Source organism: Somniosus microcephalus, chromosome 29, assembly GCF_052327205.1.
Source record: "Somniosus microcephalus isolate GS21.2 chromosome 29, FLI_Smic_1.0, whole genome shotgun sequence".
Lineage (NCBI taxonomy): Eukaryota > Metazoa > Chordata > Chondrichthyes > Squaliformes > Somniosidae > Somniosus > Somniosus microcephalus.
The window spans coordinates 35,058,327-35,076,845 of NC_141015.1; the positions used below are offsets into that span (position 1 = coordinate 35,058,327).

An 18,519-nucleotide genomic window follows, 5' to 3' on the forward strand; every position below is an offset into this window, starting at 1 on the left:
GATTATAATAGTTGGCGGTGAAATTTGCCGAATGAATTGAGCCACACAAACGGCAATGATGCGGCAGTAGTAAACCCACTTCATGCAGAATTGGTGAAGCATCTACATAGTCCAGCTTAAATTTGCCCAGATTAATCGTTTGAAAATAGCAGATGAAAGGGGAGTGGTGGGGTTAGGGTGCTGTCCATCTACCTCTGGGACTGGGAATTGAGTCCAGTCCAAACCGACAGGCTGAAAGTTCACAACGGTAGGGACCCTACATGAAATTAGCACCAAGTGGTTCAGGGGGGGGGGCACGTGATGGCAGCTACCCGTTCGGCATTAATGGGACAATAAGAGGCCACAACGGTTGGCTGGTATAGAAACATGGCACTGTTCCGCTGACACGGCAGAGGGTGATCCTCTGAAGCTGGGGTTTTCTTTTTCCTTTCTGCTATTTTAATCGGGTTAGCGCCTGTGTTAAAGTAACATATCAATTACGTACAAATGTGTCCACCAGACTGATTCCTGGGATGGCAGGACTGTCGTATGAGGAGAGATTGGGTCGACTAGGCCTGTATTCACTAGAATTTAGAAGAATGAGAGGGGATCTCATTGAAACGTATAAAATTCTGACAGGGCTAGACAGACTGGATGCAGGGAGGATGTTTCCCCTGGCTGGTGGGGGGGGTCTAGAACGAGGGGTCACAGTCTCAGGATACGGGGTAGGTCATTTAGGACTGAGATGAGGAGAAATTTCTTCACTCAGAGGGTGGTGAACCTGTGGAATTCTCTACCACAGAAGGCTGTGTATATATTTAATAAGGAGATAGATAGATTTCTAGACACAAAAGGCATCAAGGGGTATGGGGAGAGAGCGGGAATATGGTATTGAGATAGAGGATCAGCCATGATCATGTTGAATGGCGGAGCCGGCTCGAAGGGCCGAATGGCCTACTCCTTATTTTTCTATGTTAAGCATTGACGAGCCATATTTGAAGCCGCAAGTGTTATATTGCCAATAAATGTAAATAGTATGCATTTAAAGTGCATGTGTATAGTCTTGTATCCTCAACTGTTGAATTAATGACCAGATAGGGGAACAATAAGACTGGCACAAAAGTGGTTTTTACTGTACTGTAACAGCTGGGGTTAAATCACTTTGAGCGAGCAGAGAATAGGGAGCACTGTAAAGACTTGGGAGTCCTTAAATAAATGCTGTTGCCCCCCCCCCCCCGCATACTAATACCCCGAGCACTGATGTGCGCAATGCTTTCACGAGCGATAATTAGGATGGGAAAGTAAAAGCTGACCGGAGAAAACGTTCTCGGATGAGGAATTCTATCTTAACAGATTCAACGGGAAGTGATTGGGTAAATTCAAATCCTGTGCATGGATCAGGGATGCCTTTCAGTAGCACTGACCGCATGAAATCACTGACAAGTACAGCTATTGTTAATTACTGTACTGTGCAAATTATGTTATCCTTTACTTTGCTAATCTAGTTCGAGTGTTTTTTTGGACATTGGAAATTTTTGCAATTGTTATATGGCAGAAACCACATCTATTTGGAAAGCTGCAGAGGATGCTGGGTAGTCAGCGTTAATTGGGTACATCAGAGTGACCAAAAGGTTAAGATCTCAGACCATCCAAAACTGTGAACGATGATCAAGGAGTCTGCGTCCTGGCGCTTAAAACCTTAACAATATCAAAGATGGTGGTAGAAAGTGTCAGTGTGTGGGTTTTGAAGACATGGACAATTTCAAGAATGTTTTCAATTAGAAACTGTCAGAACGCATCTTGGGCGAGCATTTTGTGCCATCATTTTGAAGATGTTTTCACTTGGCAGAGGTGCCAACCTCTGGCTGCGCTGCCCCTTGACGATGGTTACCAGACACACCCATGCAAACTAACTCAATGTCCTCCCTTGCCCGGTGGGTGAATGTTGTCCCTGTATTTGGCCTCCGTGTGCTCTCAGTTATCAACCCCACGTTATCGTTGCCACAGACCCGTGTTCGTCCTGTCGTAACAGTTAAATTTAATCCACTGCCAAGGTAGCTGTTAACGTTTGGGCCTGTTGATACATGGTTAACCCAGTGGCAAAACGGAATATGGCTTTCGTCTAAGAGAAGTATTATTAAAGAATGTTCAGCAGAGAAACTAGTTGACATGAATCAGTCATGAAAGAAAGACTTATGAAATAATACTGAGCGACCTGCGGGTGGCGCTGTCCAGGGAGAGTATAAATACTCGGGCATGGGCCCAGCTTGCGCAGGACATTCTTAACAGGAACTAGTGAAGGACACAACTAGACCTCCATGTTGTAAAACAGTTGATTAAAGCTTTGTTTAACGCTTAGACCAAGTGCCCAGTAGTTTTCTTACGTCAACAGTCTCGACAGACATTAAGTTACACTTCACCCCTCGCTTTTGATTCCAGTTACTTGAACAGGATAGGGGAACGTGTTTAGCACAGTTGAGAACTCTCCTTAATCCTTTGCCAAACGGTTGTTGCAAGAGCTTTTCCTGCTGATGATGCTTGCCTCTGGTCCGAACGTCCTTCCTACAATCCACCAGTGGCTGAGCTAGTTTGACACGCAGGTAAATTGTCTGATTAGAAAGGAACAGATTCAATTTGTAAAGATTGCACAGTTTTAAGGAGCTCTTTTCCAAATTCGGAGTTCGGGCTTGTCTTTCAGGCAGAGGTTACAATTGGGTATTTCTTCAATGAAATGTGAAGCAGTAATTTCTATAAATGTGCTGAGTCAGAGTGACGTTTTCAATGATGCATTAAGTCTGCCCTTTTATATTGTTCTACAAATCTGGCAACCCAATTCCAATAAAACCCAACGGTGAATTGTTGGGGAGCTACGAAAGGTATTTTAGGCTACAATCACCAAACTGAGAGCAGCAGACTCACCTTAGACTGTAGATTTTCGGGGCTAAAGGGGTTAATTAATGAGGACAGGTTGCACAGACTGGGCTTGTATTTCCGATAGCAAAATACGGCGGATGCTGGAAATCAGAAATAGCAACAGAAAATGCTGGAAACACTCAGCAGGTCAGGCAGCGTCCGTGGAGAGAGAAACAGAGTTAACGTTTCAGGTCGCTGACCCTTCGAAGCGTCTTCGACCTGAAACATTAACTCTGTTTCTCTCTCTCCACGATGCTGCCCGACCTGCTGAGTGTTTACAGCATTTTCTGTAGGTGTGTATTCCCCCGAGTATAGATGATTAAGGGGTGATCTCATTGAGGTGCTTGAGATGATTAAAGGAGTTGATAGGGAGGGGGGGAGATAGATAGCGGGTGGGGGAGTCCAGAACAGGGGGCCATAACTTTAAAATTAGAGCCAGGCCGTTTAGGGGGTGCTGTCAGGAAGCACTTCTTCACACAAAGGGTCGTGGAAATCTGGAACTCTTTTTCCCCCCCCCCCCCCCCCAAAAAAAAAGCTGTTGAGGCTGGGGGTCAATTGGCACTTGTAAGACTGAGATTGGTAGATCTTTGTTCGAACATAAGAACAGGAGTAGGCCTTACGGCCCCTCGAGCCTGCGCCGCCATTCAATAAGATCATGGCTGATCATCCACCTCAACTCCACTTTCCCGCCCGATCTCCATATACCTCAATTCCCCTAGAGTCCAAAAATCTATCTATTAGGCAAGAGTATTAAGGGTTATGGAACCAAGGCAGGTAGTTAGAGTTAAGATACAGATCAGCCATGATCTCATTGAATGGCGGAACAGGCGCGAGGGGCTGTATGGCCTACTCCTGTTCCTAGATTGGGCAGGACAGAGGTCCAGGGACAGCAGATCGCCACACATGCGCTAAGACGCACGCTCAGAGCTCCCGTCCCTCGGCAGCCAAGTGCCAGATGGGAGCGTTCATTTTCCCCTTGCATTTCAAAAGGTTCCCATAGGAAGTTTTAATACCTTCCCAGGAAGTGCAGTGAATCCAGCCGGGAACCTTTCAAATACAGATTTGTACCCGGACTGGAGTTATACTAAAGCCAGCGCAAGCTCATAGCCTCTTGGAGGTGGGAGGTCTCGTGCCTCTTGGTTTTTTACTGCATTCAGGCTTTACTCCCATCGGGCAAATGTGGAGCTCCTAATCAGACCCTGGAGCACATCATCGAACTCTGCCCTCAGAGGAAATTCGCAGTCAGCTGACAAGATATCCGCGCTGTTACACCGGAAGCTTTGGCCTGGATATCTGATTTAGCTACTGACGTTTGATTTGCTTTGCTACTACCATACGAAAGAAGACCGCGTTCAGCTGTCAAATCGGGAGTTACAATGCCACTTTTTTTTTTGATTCGACGCTCACCCGAAACCGTGTTGCATCCACAGGAAAGTGGCAGTATAACTGCAGTCTGAAACGACCCTCTACCATGGTGTTGTACATGAAACAGACTGGGGGGGGGAAAAAAAAGAAAAGAGCTTGCGTTTATATCGCGCCTTTCACCAGCTCGGGACAAGCCAAAGCACTTCACAGCCAATTAAGTCCTTTTTTTTTTAAAGTGTAGCCACCGTTGTAATGTAGGAATATGATATAATATGAGTTGTGGAACCTGAATAAAAATGTGTGAGGACAACTTGCACGGTAAGTCTAAGGGAGAAGCGCTGGAATTGAATCAATGTTTTATAAAATCTGTGTGTCCCCCGATACAAGGGTGGAATGAACAGTGCGGTGTGACGCCAACATTTTAGTCGTTTTGGGGAATTAACTTTTCTGTTCAGGCAGATTCCATCCCTTGAAGTAACCGGTTGCGTGGCGATCCTTGACGTGCATCTGTGTAACAGCAGCGGGACCTCGTCAGCTTGCTGGCTTTTGTTTGGTTGGTATTAATAATCACTGAGATATGGCTGGTAAATATAGTGGCTGACTTTCCAACAAAAAAAACCTCTTCCTTGAGAACGTAAGAACATAAGAAATAGGAGCAGGAGTGGGCCGTCCGGTCCCATTCAATAAGATCATAGCTGATCTACTCTTGGCTTCAACTCCACTTCTGTGCCTGTTCCCCATATTGTCCTATGAGGAGAGATTGAGTAGACTAGGTCTATATTCTCTAGAGTTTAGAAGAATGAGAGGTGATCTCATTGAAACATACAACATTTTGACAGGGTAGATGCAGGGAGGATGTTTCCCCCTGGCTGGGGAGTCTAGAACCAAGGGACACAGTCTCAGAATAAGGGGTCGGCCATTTTAGGACTGAGATGAGGAGAAATTTCTTCAGTCAGAGGCGGTGAATCTTTGGAATTCTCTACCCCAGAGGGCTGTGGAGGCTCAGTCATTGAGTATATTCAAGGCTGAGATTGATAGATTCTTGAATATTAAGGGAATCAAGGGATATGGGGTTGAGGTGGGAAAGTGGCCTACTCCTGCTCCTATTTCTTATGTTCTTATAACCCTTGACTCCCTTGTAGTTCCAAAATCTGTCTGTCTCAGCCTTGAATATACTCAATGACTGACTGAGCAACCACAGCTCTCCGGGGTAGAGAATTCCAAAGACTCACGACCCTCCGAGAGAAGAAATTCCTCCTCATCTCCGTCCCAAATGGGCAACCCCTACCCTGAATCTATTCCCCTACCCCCAGTTCCAGACTAACCCACGAGGGGAAGCATCTACCCTGTCAAGCCCCTCCCCCAGAATCACATATGATTTTCTTCTTTTTTCTTTTTATATTTTTATTCCCCCCCCCCCATCCCAAACCTGAAGGTAGCCAGAGTGCAGCTGAATCAGGATCTGAAGGCGATTTGAGCGTTGCTGTACCTGCATTTATTAACTTGGTGTAACCGTGTTTCCAATTGCTTATGAAAGCTAAACACACTTTTTCTGTTTTCTGCACAGCCACAGACGAACAACAGCAAAAGCAACGTAGTCAGCCCCCCAAAGGAAAACATCACTTCATCAGCCGCCATGGTACCTGCCGACTTCTTTCATTTATCTTCATGTTGTAATTTTGCCTCGGTGTTGTCAGGTTTCTTTGTGTGTCTGTTGTGTTTTTTTTGTTGTTTCCGGGGGGACGGTCCCTATTGCAGTCAGGAACTCAGCCAGTTACTCTTGCCCCTTTCCTCTGGATGTGTGCGAAATGTTAGCGGGTTATAAGCTCCATGTTTATTTCGCGACGCTTTGTACAGGGCAGAAATGCCGGTCGGCGTAAGATCGCCAACGTGTTCTGATCAGATTCACCGCTCCGCTATTTTAAGAGAAACATCTATTTTAACAAAAAGCCAAAATGCTGCGGGTGCTGGAAATCTGAAATCCAAACCGAAAGTACTGGAAACGCCCAGCAGGCCAGGCAGCGTCTGCGGAGAAAGAGAAGCAGATGTTTCAGGTCAGTGACCTTTCATCAGAACTGGAAGATGTTCGCGATTGACAGCATTTAAGCAAGCCCAGAGCCAGGGCAAAGAGTGGCAGGAAAAGAACAAAAGGGGGGAAGGTCTGTGGTAGGGTGGAGTGATTCAATGACAAAAATTTTTGACAGATGAATTGTCATCGTTTGACGGCTCTGTGAAGCTGTCAAACACTGACATTCTCTGTAGTTTGATGAGTTCCTGTATTCAAGACTCATCAAACCTCTTTTGTGAGCAGAAATTAGATGGTTGTTACATCGGAGAATGCAGCAGCCGTCTGTCATCTCTGCCGGTGAGATGCGAGACTCTCCGCATCCCCAACTGTTGAACCCCAGGAAGAAACAAAGGTAAGTAAACATTTTCTATCACTTTCAACTCACCTCTCCACACTTGCCCCCATCACTCACCTCCACAGCGCACTTTTGACCCCCGCAGACCCACTGCTCGCCTCGCTGACCCTGGCGGGGTTTCCCAACGTCGGGAAGCCCACGCCTCTGTTGGAAAAATGGGGATAATCCTCTTAACTGCCTGTTAACAGGCAGTTAAGTGGCTGTAATCCCCTTCCCACCTCCAGGAGACGGGACCCGGCGCGGGTCGGCTACCCGCCTCCTGGGAAGATGGCGCGGAGGCGGGTTGGGGGCGGGATGGGCACCCGCCCCCAGATTCTGCCATTTTCCCGGCAGTCCCGCCTCCCCAGGGCTGGCAAGATCGCTCTGCTAAAATCATTACTGCTCCATTCGTTAAACAATGGAAAGAGCGTTAACTTAAAATAAAAACCGGAAACGACTGGAATGGTGCAGTAAGTCGATCAGCATCTGAAAACAGAATAGTTCATGTGTGGCCCTTCAACACACAACAGCCTAAACATTAATAACAAATAAAAACAGAAAATGCTCAGAAACACTCAGCAGGTCAGGCAGCATCTGTGGAGAGAGAAACAGTCAACGTTTCAGGTCGATGACCCTTCGTCAGAACTGAGCCTAAACGTTAATCCACCTTTCTCCTTCAGATGCCAGTTCACCTGCGGAACGTTTCCAGGTTTTATTTCAAGATTTGCAGACTTAATTTTTTTTTTTACTTATAGAATTTAACTTCAACCTGCCATCATTTCACACGAGTCCTGAGTGATTGCAAGTAACAGGTTCAGTGGGTGTCGGGATGAAGTCATCCAGGTTCCTGGAACTTGTTCAGTTTTCTTGTCCCGTTTAAATGATTCCTCGTGGTTGCCCGTACCTCCCGTCACAGTTGGCAAATCCCGAAACGCAATATATTCAAAGTAGACAGACTCCTCTGGAAGCTGCATGGCGCTCTGTGACCTCAAGTCACGGTGGCCATTGCGGTTCCCGGATTTGCCAGTTTTATACTCGCGCTTTGTAACTGAAGATCGGAAGGATTAACAATGAGCTTCTCAGCCCAGCTGTCCAGCGGCTGGAGCTTGAAGGTTTAAAGTTCCAGCTTTCCTAAGGAGATCATTACATCTTCAGAACTAACCTGCCATTTCAATGCTTTTTATTAAATGTATGTTAGCATTGCAGTAAGAAGGGATCAACCAATGTATTTTAAAGCTTAACGTGTTTAACTTTTTAAAAAAAAAAAAGTAACTTGTGTTTTTCTTTTTTAAAAAACAGGAACAAAACTGTATGTCAGTGAAATGTTGGGCTGAAATATTTATCCATTAACGCTCTCTTCTTTCCTGCCTTGTCTACTCAGGAACCACAGACAACAGTTGTCCATAATCCTACAGATGGCATTAAGGTACCAGTTTGGAGTCTGTTTTTCATACCAGTCGTGCAAACTGTTCACGTGTTTAAAATTCCTGTGATTTGTTTGTGTTTCCTGAACTTTTCCCCCCCCCACCCCCCTGTTGAAAATTTGCTGCTGATACAAAGATAGGTGGGAAAGCAAATTGTGTGGAGGACGCAAAGAATCTCCAAAGGGATATAGATAGGCTAAGTGAGTGGGCAAAAATCTGGCAGATGGAGTTTAATGTGGGAAAATGTGAGGTGATCCACTTTGGTAGGAAAAGTAAAAAAGCGAATTATTATTTGGATGGGAAGAGATTACAAAATGCTGAGGTACAGAAGGATCTGGGGGTCCGTGTACATGGATCACAAAAAGTTAGCATGCAGGTACAGCAAATAATTAGGAAGGCAAATGGAGTGTTGGCCTTTATTGCAAAGGGAATGGAGTATAAAAGTAGGGAAGTCCTGTTACAACTGTACAGGGCGTTGGTGAGACCACACCTGGAGTACTGCGTACAGTTTTGGTCTCCTTATTTAAGGAAGGATATACTTGCATTGGAGGCAGTTCAGAGAAGGTTCACTCGGTTGATTCCGGAGATGAAGGGGTTGTCTTATGAAGAAAGGTTGAGCAGGTTGGGCCTACACTCATTGGAGTTTAGAAGAATGAGAGGGGATTTTATTGAAACATTTAAGATTCTGAAGGGACTTGACAGGGTAGATGCAGAGAGGACGTTTCCGCTCATGGGGGAATCTGGAACTAGGGGGCATAATTTCAGAGTAAGGGGGCACCCATTTAAATCGGAAATGAGGAGGAATTTCTTCTCTGAGGGTCGTGAATCTTTGGAATTCTCTTCCCCAGAGAGCTGTGGAGGCTGGGTCATTGAATATATTTAAGGTGGAGATAGACAGAATTTTGAATGATAAGGGAGTCGAGGGTTATGGGGAGCGGGCAGGGAAGTGGAGTTGAGGCCAAGATCAGATCAGCCATGATCTTATTGAATGACTGAGTAGGCTCGAGGGGCCAAATGACCGACTCCTGCTCCTACGTCTTATGTTCTCATGAAAGCCTAATACTTGTGGCCAGTGTCAGAGGACCTAGCTTTAAAGAGCAAGTTTCCCTGCTGCCACCCTCGCTGTGTGTAAAATACGCAGGCTCGAGATTACCCTCGCAGCACCTTCACTTGCAACAGTTCAACTTGCTCCTCAAATACCTCACTTGCATCCCGAAGGTAAGTCCCGAGGAAGGGGAGTGGGGGCGATCGCAAAGTGGCAGCGGCCCTTGGGCCTACTGTGGAGCCAGCAGGAACTCTCCTAGTTCCGCATCGAACTTTAAAAAAAAAAACACTCGACCTCCTGCCAAATATTCACATTATGCTACATATATGGCTTTATAAATAGAGGCATAGAGTACGAAAGAAAGACTTGCATTTCTGTAGCGCCTTTCACGACCACCGGATGTCCCAAAGTGCTTTACAGCCAATGAAGTACTTTTTGAAGTGGAGTCACTGTTGTAATGTGGGAAACGCAGCAGCCAATTTGGGCACAGCAAGCTCCCACAAACTGCAATGTGATAATGACCAGATAATCTGTTTTTGCTATGTTGATTGAGGGATAAATATTGGCCAGGACACCGGGGATAACCCCCATGCTCTTCTCCGAAATAGTGCCGTGGGATCTTTTATATCCACCTGAGAGAAACGGCACCTCCGACAGTGCGGCACTCCTTCAGCACTGCACTGGGAGTGTCAGACTAGCTTTTTGTGCTCAAGTCTCTGGAGTGGGACTTGAACCCACAACCTTCTGACTCAGAGGTGAGTGTGCTACCCACTGAGCCACTGGGTGACACTCACAAGGAAGTTATGCTAAATCTTAATAAATCACTGGGTTCGGCCCCAGCTGGAGTACTGCGTCCAATTCTGGGCACCACACTTCAGGAAGCATGTCAAGGCCTTGGAGAGGGTTCAGAGGAGATTTACTGGAATGGTACCAAGAATGAGGGACTTCAGTTTTGTGGACATGCTGGAGAAACTGGGGTTGGTCTCCTTAGAGCAGAGAAAGTTAATAGAGCTGTTCAAAATTATGAGGTTTTCGGTAACCAGAGGACACAGATTTCAACCAATTGACGAAAGAACCTGAGAGGAGATGAGGAGACACTTTTTTCCGCAGTGAGTTGTTGTGACCCGGGATGCACTTGCTGATAGGGCGGTGGAAGCAGATTCGCTAGTAACTTTCAAAAAGAGAATTGGATAAATTCTTGAAGGGGAAAAAACTTGCAGGGCTATGGGGGAAAGAGCAGGGGAGTGGGACTAATTGGAGAGCTCTTTCAGAGAGCCGGCGCAGGCACGATGGGCCGAATGGCCTCCTCCTGTGCTGTATGATTCTATGAGTAAATGCAGTTTTTAAATTGTACACTCATGTAGGATTAATAATGAATATTATAAGTGCAAAAGCCAGATTGATGGGTGCCATTTATTTTCAGGAGGCAGTTTTATCTGAAGTGGTCTCCAAGTGGCACCCGCACCACGTTCTTCCTCGTAGTGGCAAGCACAGGTTAAATAGTGTCACAGAGTCGAAGCTTAGCATTACAGGTGTACCACTCGGTGCCAGTAACAGTGACGAGTTGTCCACGGCCTCTGCGATTGAAGTTGGTCGAGCACCCCGTTTATTAGAGGAGTCTACAGTCTTTCAATGTGGTTAAATAGTTAAGTATTTACAGTCCCCGGTAACCATGGAGCGTGCAGCCTTAACTGGTGGCAGAGTGAGTTATTTTAAGCTTTTTTCTGTCGTAACTGCAAAGATCAAGGAACAGTCAAGCTGGAGAGTTCCACACCTTGGCATTTGAATAACTAATGCAGTAAGCATGTCAAGTAAATAAATGGATCCCATAATCAAACACAGATTATCTGGTCATTATTGCATTGCTATTTGTGGGAGCTTGCTGTCGCATTTCCTAAATTACAACAGTGACTACACTTCAAAAGTACATTGTGGAAACGTTGCTCCCACAATGGTGCCAAGTAGAATTCGGTTAGTATTCCAGGATATTGGTCCGGCGATGATGTATGTCCATGTCAGGATGGCGTGTGACTTGAAGGGGCGGGGGGGAGGTGGTTGAAGATGATGGGGTTCTCACCTTGCTGCTCTTGTCCATCCTGGTGATGGAAGTCACAGGTACTGTTGGGAGTAAGCTTATTGCCTTGCTGCAGTGCTTCTTCTTAGGCAGTCCCTCGGAACCGAGGATGACTTGCTCCCACACTAAAAATGAGTTCTCAGGTGACTGATGAGTCCAATGCGGGACCTACCGTCTCTGTCACAGGTGGGGCAGACGGTGTTTGAAGGGGCAGGTGGGTGGGGTGCTTGGGTTGACGTGCGCTGCTTGCGCTTGGCTTCCGCTTGCTCCCGGTGAAGAGACTCGAGGTGTTCAGCGCCTTCCCGGATGCTTCTCCTCCACTTTGTGCGATCTTGGGCCAGGGATTCCCAGGTGTCGGTGGGGATGTTGCACCTTTTCAAGGAAGCTTTGAGGGTGTCCTTGAAGCGTTTCCTCTGCTCACCTGGGGTTCCCTTGCTATGTCAGAGCTCCGAGTATAGTGTTTGCTTTGAGAGTCTCATATCGGACATGCGAACGATGTGACCTGTCCATCAGAGCTGATCGAGCGTGGTCAAAGCTTCGATGCTGGGGAAGTTGGCCTGAGCGAGAACACTGATGTTGGTGCGCCTATCCTGCCAATGGATTTGCAGGATCTTGCGGAGGCAGCGTTGGTGGTACTGCTGCAGTGCATCCTGTAGATAGTTACAACATTGAACTTTTCTCTATGCTAACCTGGAGTTTGAGAGTTCATGAAAACGCTGAGAGTGGATTAGTGAAGCTGCCACAGTTCTACCTCCCGCAAGAGCGACAACCTTGCATTTTCTATCGCTCTGCTCTTGTGCAGGAGAACTTCTTGAGGGACCTCTACTCTGGGAGTTGGCTCACAGCGTTTATACTGCTAAATCTGTTTTCCGTAGACTGGCTGCAGAATTCTAGACCCAGTTTGACAGAAACCGGATTTAACAGCATTAACGCCAGGAGCCAGCTCACGGAACATCAGATGCCTGGAATCTGACTTAAAAGAGGACCAATGTAAAAAGTAGCTTCAAAGCACTTTACATTGAGGAGGAAGAAACAGGTGACCCGGGCAGGAGAGAGAAAGGAGAAGACAGGAGGGTAGGGGTACGGGGCTTAAGGCGATGTCCAACAGGAGGGAGTTGCTGCAGCAGTAGGATCCAGGAAGGGAGTGCCAGACAAGTGTATACATTGACAGGATGTCCACTGATGGCAAAGTTGAGGGCTGGTGCTTTCAGACACAAGACTGGGGAAAATGGTTACTGTGGAGGACTTCTCTGCGAGTGGTAGCTAATATGGTGAGCTACGTACCACAAGAATTGGGAGCTGGAGTTGGCCATAGGGCCCTTCAAGCCTGCTCCGCCATTCAATAGGATCGTGGCTGATCTTCGACCTCAATTCCACAGAAGAACATAACTCCACATAGAACATAGAGTACCGTTGCCATGGCATTTTGTTTGTGGCTCTGTAAGTCATCTTAAAGGGCTACCCTACCTGCATCATAATCCAACACCATGGCCTTCTGAGAGAGAGAAGACTTGCATCATTTTTTGATGTAAGAAAAAGAAAAACTTGCATTTATGTAGCGCCTTTTCACGACCCCAGGACGTCCCAAGGCGCTTTACAGCCAGTGAAGTACTTTCGAAGTGTAGTCACTGTTGTAATGTAGGAGACACAACAAGATCCTGAAAACTTTCAGTTAAGTCTGGTAAGAAGATTAGCCGCAGTTCAAAAATTCTTTGCATTGTGTGAATTCTTTCAAACGCAAATGACAGTACAGGAAACTCTCGATTTACCGGCACCTAAATAACCGGAAATCTCAGTTAACCGGCACAATTCAGGAGTAGGTTCAGGTAAGTTTTACTTCATATTAGTGGCCGTTCCTCGATCGGTGGCTGTGCAATCGGGGTTCCTGCACATGTTGCTAAGCAACAGGGACGCTTGGTCTGTGGCCGGGGTTCCTGCACATGTTGCTAAGCAACAGGGAAGCCTGGATTTGTTGCCGTGTACGGAGCTCTCGTACCTTTTAACTATACCTCTCTGTAATCCGGACTTTTTGATAAACCGGCACCACGCCGGTCCCGTCGGTGCCGGATAATAAAGAGTTTCCTGTATCATTGTTTTGCTGATATGCTGAAGCTGCTTCTATACTGGGGCTCGGTGCGGGTGCTGGCACTGACCGTTCCCCGTGCCGGGGAAGTCGCACAGCTGATGTCAGGGTAAACCCACCGGATTCGCCGAGACCGGTTGAAAAGAAAGAACCGCGCTCAGTAAATCCGGCAAGTTTAGCCAGTTGCGTGAGACTACAGGTGCGGAGTTAGCTGCACTATCGCCGCCACCCCCCCGCCCCCCACGAAGCCCAGCATCAAAGCATCTCGTGCAAAAAGAGTTTGACAAAAAGTCCAGAGAAAGGAAGACTTGCGGTTTACATCGCTCTCCAAAAAAACCATCTCAACGTGCTTCTCAGGCAGTGAATTACTTTGAAATACAATCACCAGTCGCTGCTCCCGCTGACAGCAATCAGGAACCAAAACAACGAAAACAGTTTGGGGGAGAAATTCGGTGGAGCCGCAAACGGGGCGCCCAGCTCACCTGGGCACCGGAATTACCGCTGCGATCGGAGCAGTTGCGCCCGCCGGAAATTCATCTTGAACGCCCCAAGAGGGACTCGGGGCGCTGCTCGAGGCGCCCCGCGTCCCTCTTAGGGTGCTGAAACTGAATATCGCAGCGCTGCAGCACGGCGCGCTGCGGTACTGCAGGCCTTCCTCCGCTTCTTAAGGGGGAGGGGCCTGCACCAGCGCGTAGAGCGATCGCGAGTGCCAGCAAAAGAGCCCGGCACCGAGGAGAAGTGCCGGGCTCTCGGGACACAGCCAGCACTGCCCGGGGGGGCGGGTGATGAGGAGGCCGGGGACGAAGGTACTGGCAGGCGGCCACCGGAAAAAATGGCCGCCCCGCACCTCCACCTTAATTTGCGCCACTGCCGCCACAGGTAGGCCCCGTGAACCGGGCGCGATTTGCGAACGGCGCTACAGAGGCGGGCGCTACCAAATATCGCAACCGGGGTGGTAGCGGGGCACTGCGCACATCGATGACGTCATCGGTGGCAGCGCAGCGCAACAGGCTAATGCCGCCATTAGCGCCCCGCTAAATATCGCGGGATGCGTGGCCAGTGGCGCTAAAGCCACTGAGTGCCCTCTTTAGGCGCTAACTGGTGGCGCAGCCCACCGAATTTCTGGGCCGAGAATGCTGGCGAGGACACTGGGATTATCCCCCCATCTTCTCCGTATAGAGCCATGGGTGCTTCAACATCAACCACTGGAGCAGGCAGTCAAGTCCCCAGTTTAATCACCTCATCTGAAAGATGGGACCCTCCAATAGTGCAGCAATCCCTCCAATAGTACACTGAAGTGTCAGCCTGGATTGTATGCTTGGATCCTGGAAGAGTGCTACCCACTGTGGCAACTGGCACTCTGGTTGTGGGCGTATAATTCCTTTTTTATATCTCTTAATAAATCATAGAAACATAGAAGATAGGAGCAGGAGTAGGCCATTCGGCCCCTCAAGCCCGCTCCGCCATTTTTGAGATCATGGCTGATCATCCAAATTCAGTACCCTGTCCCTGCTTTCTCCCCATATTCCTTGATCCCCTTAGCCTTAAGAAATATATCTAACTCCTTCTTGAATATATTTAATGAATTGGCCTCAACTGCCTTCTGTGGTAGAGTATTCCACAGGTTCACCACTCTCTGGGTGAAGAAATTCCTCCTCATCTCTATCCTTAGACTGTGACCCCTGGTTCTGGACTCCCCGACCATCGGGAACATCCTTCCTGCATCTAGTCTGTCTAGTCCTGTTAGAATTTTATAAGTTTTAATGAGATCCCCTCTCATTCTTCTAAACTCCAGGGAGTACAAGCCCAATCGACCCAATCTCTCCTCATACGTCATTCCTGCCATCCCAGGTATCAGTCTGGTGAATCTTCGCTGCACTTCCTCCATGGCAAATCATACGGAGCATCATGTTCTTTGAAATCTATTCAGACTTGTTACATTTCATTAAAATGCTAACTATTAAGGAGCTGACTGGGATGACTCAATGGTCCAGTAACCGAAGCAGATTTTTATATCTTCCCTATGTTAACTATTGCTTTCACGAAAGAAAGAAAGACTTGCTTTTCTATCGCGCCTTTCATGACCACCGGACATCCCAAAGCGCTTTACAGCCAATGAAGTATTTTTTGAAGTGTAGTCACTGTTGTAATGTAGGAAACGCGGCAGCCAATTTGCGCACAGCAAGCTCCCACAAACAGCAATGTGATAATGACCAGATCATCTGTTTTAGTGATGTGGGCTGAGGGATAAATATTGGCCAACACATCCCTGCTCTTCTTCGAAATAGTGCCATAGAATCTTTTACGACCACCAGACAGGGCAGACTTGGTTTAACGTCCCATCCGAAAGACGGCACCTCCAACAGTGCGGCACTCCCTCAGCACCACACTGGAGTGTCAGCCTAGATTTCTGTGCTCAAGTCTCTGGAGTGTGGCCTTGAACCCACAACCTTCTGACTCAGAGGCGAGGGTGCTACTCAATGAGCCACGGCTGACACTTTTGCCTGGCATCAAAAGTTGTGAGAGGTTTGAAATACAGTTGGACGCGCCCCAGCAAACAAACGACATTTCAAAATTGGCAAAAGGTCTCAAATTGAGTTTATCGCTGAAGGAAGTTCCTGTCATGCCAGGAAGCTGCTCCAAAATTGAGAGGAAATCATTATTTTTCCTAATCCATTTATTCTGGATTGTGCCTTCCCTCCCCCCCTCGCTGACAACTCAATGAGTTGATGACCCCCTCACTATCAACTCCCTGATGCGAGAGTTCCGCCAAGAAGAAGGCCTGCTCGTCCTGGTCATAGTTTGGACAACTGGTTTGAACAAAAATCAGCCCACCCTGTCACTTCAGTGCTAAATAACTGACAATTCAATTCTCCTGTGACTGGTGTAGCCAAAAGTAAAATGGCCTCACCTGTCCTAGACCATCATCTCATGCCAAAAATATATAGCACAAGAGCCCAAACTAAGCAAAGCTTTCGATCACCCTGGTCAGGCTTGACTGCTTGTACGTCTGGTCTGGACAAAACACAACAGAAAAATCAACAGTGATCTGTTTTTATGAAAAAAATAGCACTGAAGAAACCACCTTTATGGTTTCTGCATGTGTGGTGGGAAGTTTTTATCTCAAGTTCTTTATTAGGGAAATTCCATTTCAGTGTGACAAGGAGGCTGGTGCAGAAAACAAGTCTCAAGGGATGGCCATCGACACGACCCTAGTGAATTGATGATAGGTTAGTCAACTGAATGGCGGAAGCTGTGGTTATTACTATTCAGCGAGGTTCAGTAAACTTTGGCGGCGAATTTCGAATTATCGGCAGAGATTTGGCACCCGGCACAGAAGTACTGCCCCGGCGAGGAAGCAGAGAGTCATAAATCGTGCCATTCATGTAGAAAGGACTTATGAAATATACTGGGCGGCCTGCTGGTGGCGCTGTCCAGGGAGAGTATAAATACTCGGGCACGGGCCCAGCTTGCTCAGGGACATTTTGTAAACAGGAACTAGTGAAGGATAACTAGACTTCCATGTTGTGAAACAGTCGATTAAAGCCTTGTTTAATACTCTGACCAAGTGCCTGGTAGTTTTCTTACGTCACAGAGCGCTATCTCGGGCGCTCCACTTCCTCTCGAGGCGGTGTCGGGGGGCGCAAAGCGCGATAGCGCCGGAGCGCTATGAAGCTGCTCCGCATAGCGCTGATGCGTTTCAGTGCCCCATCCCTTCCATCAAAGGGGAGGAGCGCTGCGAGCTATGCAGGGCCTCCGATGGCCCACACTAGCCCACCAGGGAATTATGTCTGCACGCCCCTAGTCTAATTCTCCCCCGCCCTCTCGCCTCACTCCATCCGAAGACTACACTCGGTGATCACTCTCTGTGAAGGGGTGGGCGGTAAACTGCATTAATATAATTAACAGAAATCGGCAAATGCTTAACTAAAAAATGTAATGAAAATATTAACTTTGATGGCTGCTGCATTTGAGTACTTAAAAATGATTGACTGGATGCTCGAAGCCAGACCAGAAAGCCTACAATACATTGCAAAGCCACAACATATTTAATAATTGCGTGTGGCGAGCGAGCAGACTACTGAGATCTCCAATTCTGGCCTCTTGAGCATCCCCCGATTTTAATCGCTCCACCATTGGCGGCCGTGCCTTCAGCTGCCTGGGCCCCAAGCTCTGGAATTTTCTCCCTAAACCTCCCCGCCTTGCTTTCCTGCTGTATGGCGCTCCTTAAAACCTTGCTCTTTGACCAAGCTTATGGTCATCTGCCCTGCTATCCCTTTATGTGGCTCGGTGTCAAACTTTGTTTGATAACGCTCCTGTGAAGCGCCTTGGGATGTTTGACTACCCTAAAGGCGCTATATAAATGCAAGTTGTTGTTTGAAGAAATGCACCAGCACTGAGTTCCTGAACCAAATGGTTTGTTTCTGTGCTGTAACGGTCTATGAAACCGTTGATTTGTCTCCCAACAACAGACCTTCCTCTCAGGCGGGATTGAGTAGATTGGGCCGAGACTCTCTGGAGTCTAGAAGAGTGCGAGGCGATCTCATTGAAACATACAAGATTCTGAGGGGGATTGACAGGGTAGATGCTGAGAGGTTGTTTCCCCCTGGCTGGAGAGTCTAGAACCAGGGGTCACAGTCTCAGAATAAGGGGTCAGCCAAATAAGACAGAGATGAGGAGGAATTTCTTCACTCAGCGGGTGGTGAATCTTCAGAATTCTCTGTCCCAGAGGGCTGTGGATGCTGAGTCTTTGAGTATATTCAAGGCTGAGATAGATAGATTTTTGAACTCGGGGGGGCGGGGGGGTGGGAATCAAGGGATATGGAGATCGGGCGGGAAAGTGGAGTTGAGGTCGATGATCAGCCGTGATCTTATTGAATGGCGGAGCAAGCTCGAGGGGCCAAATGGCCGACTCCTGCTCCTAATTCTTATGTTCTTGTGATGTGCTAGGCTCAAAAAGCAATTACTTGTATTAAACTTAAGCGGTTGCCTAAGCATCAGTGCAGCACCCCGCAGCCATGGTAAAAGGACATCCTTTACGATGGCCTACTCCTGCTCCTATCTTCTATGTTTCTACATTGGCCGTGTCTCCACCAGAACCACCATTATTCACCCAGGTGTGTGACGGAGCATAACAGCTTGCATTCCAACACATTAGTCATAGGGACTCGAGCACGCTGCTGTTTTGGATGTTTTCTTATGTGAAAGTGCTAATTTGCCAAATAAAAAGCCTT

At 47.5% G+C, this 18,519-nt stretch overlaps 1 protein-coding gene across 17 annotated transcripts in view; it reads left to right on the top strand.

Moving 5' to 3' along the window:
- The window catches only part of LOC147098633 (calcium/calmodulin-dependent protein kinase type II subunit gamma), a 442,156-nt gene that overhangs the window by 356,966 nt on the left and 66,671 nt on the right, over positions 1–18,519 (top strand). For all 17 annotated transcript variants that reach the window (XM_085970577.1, XM_085970580.1, XM_085970582.1 and 14 more), the window contains 2 exons: positions 5,825–5,896; positions 8,041–8,085. In XM_085970577.1, the coding sequence (XP_085826703.1) occupies positions 5,825–5,896; positions 8,041–8,085 (117 nt within the window). The remainder of the gene's footprint in view (positions 1–5,824; positions 5,897–8,040; positions 8,086–18,519) is intronic.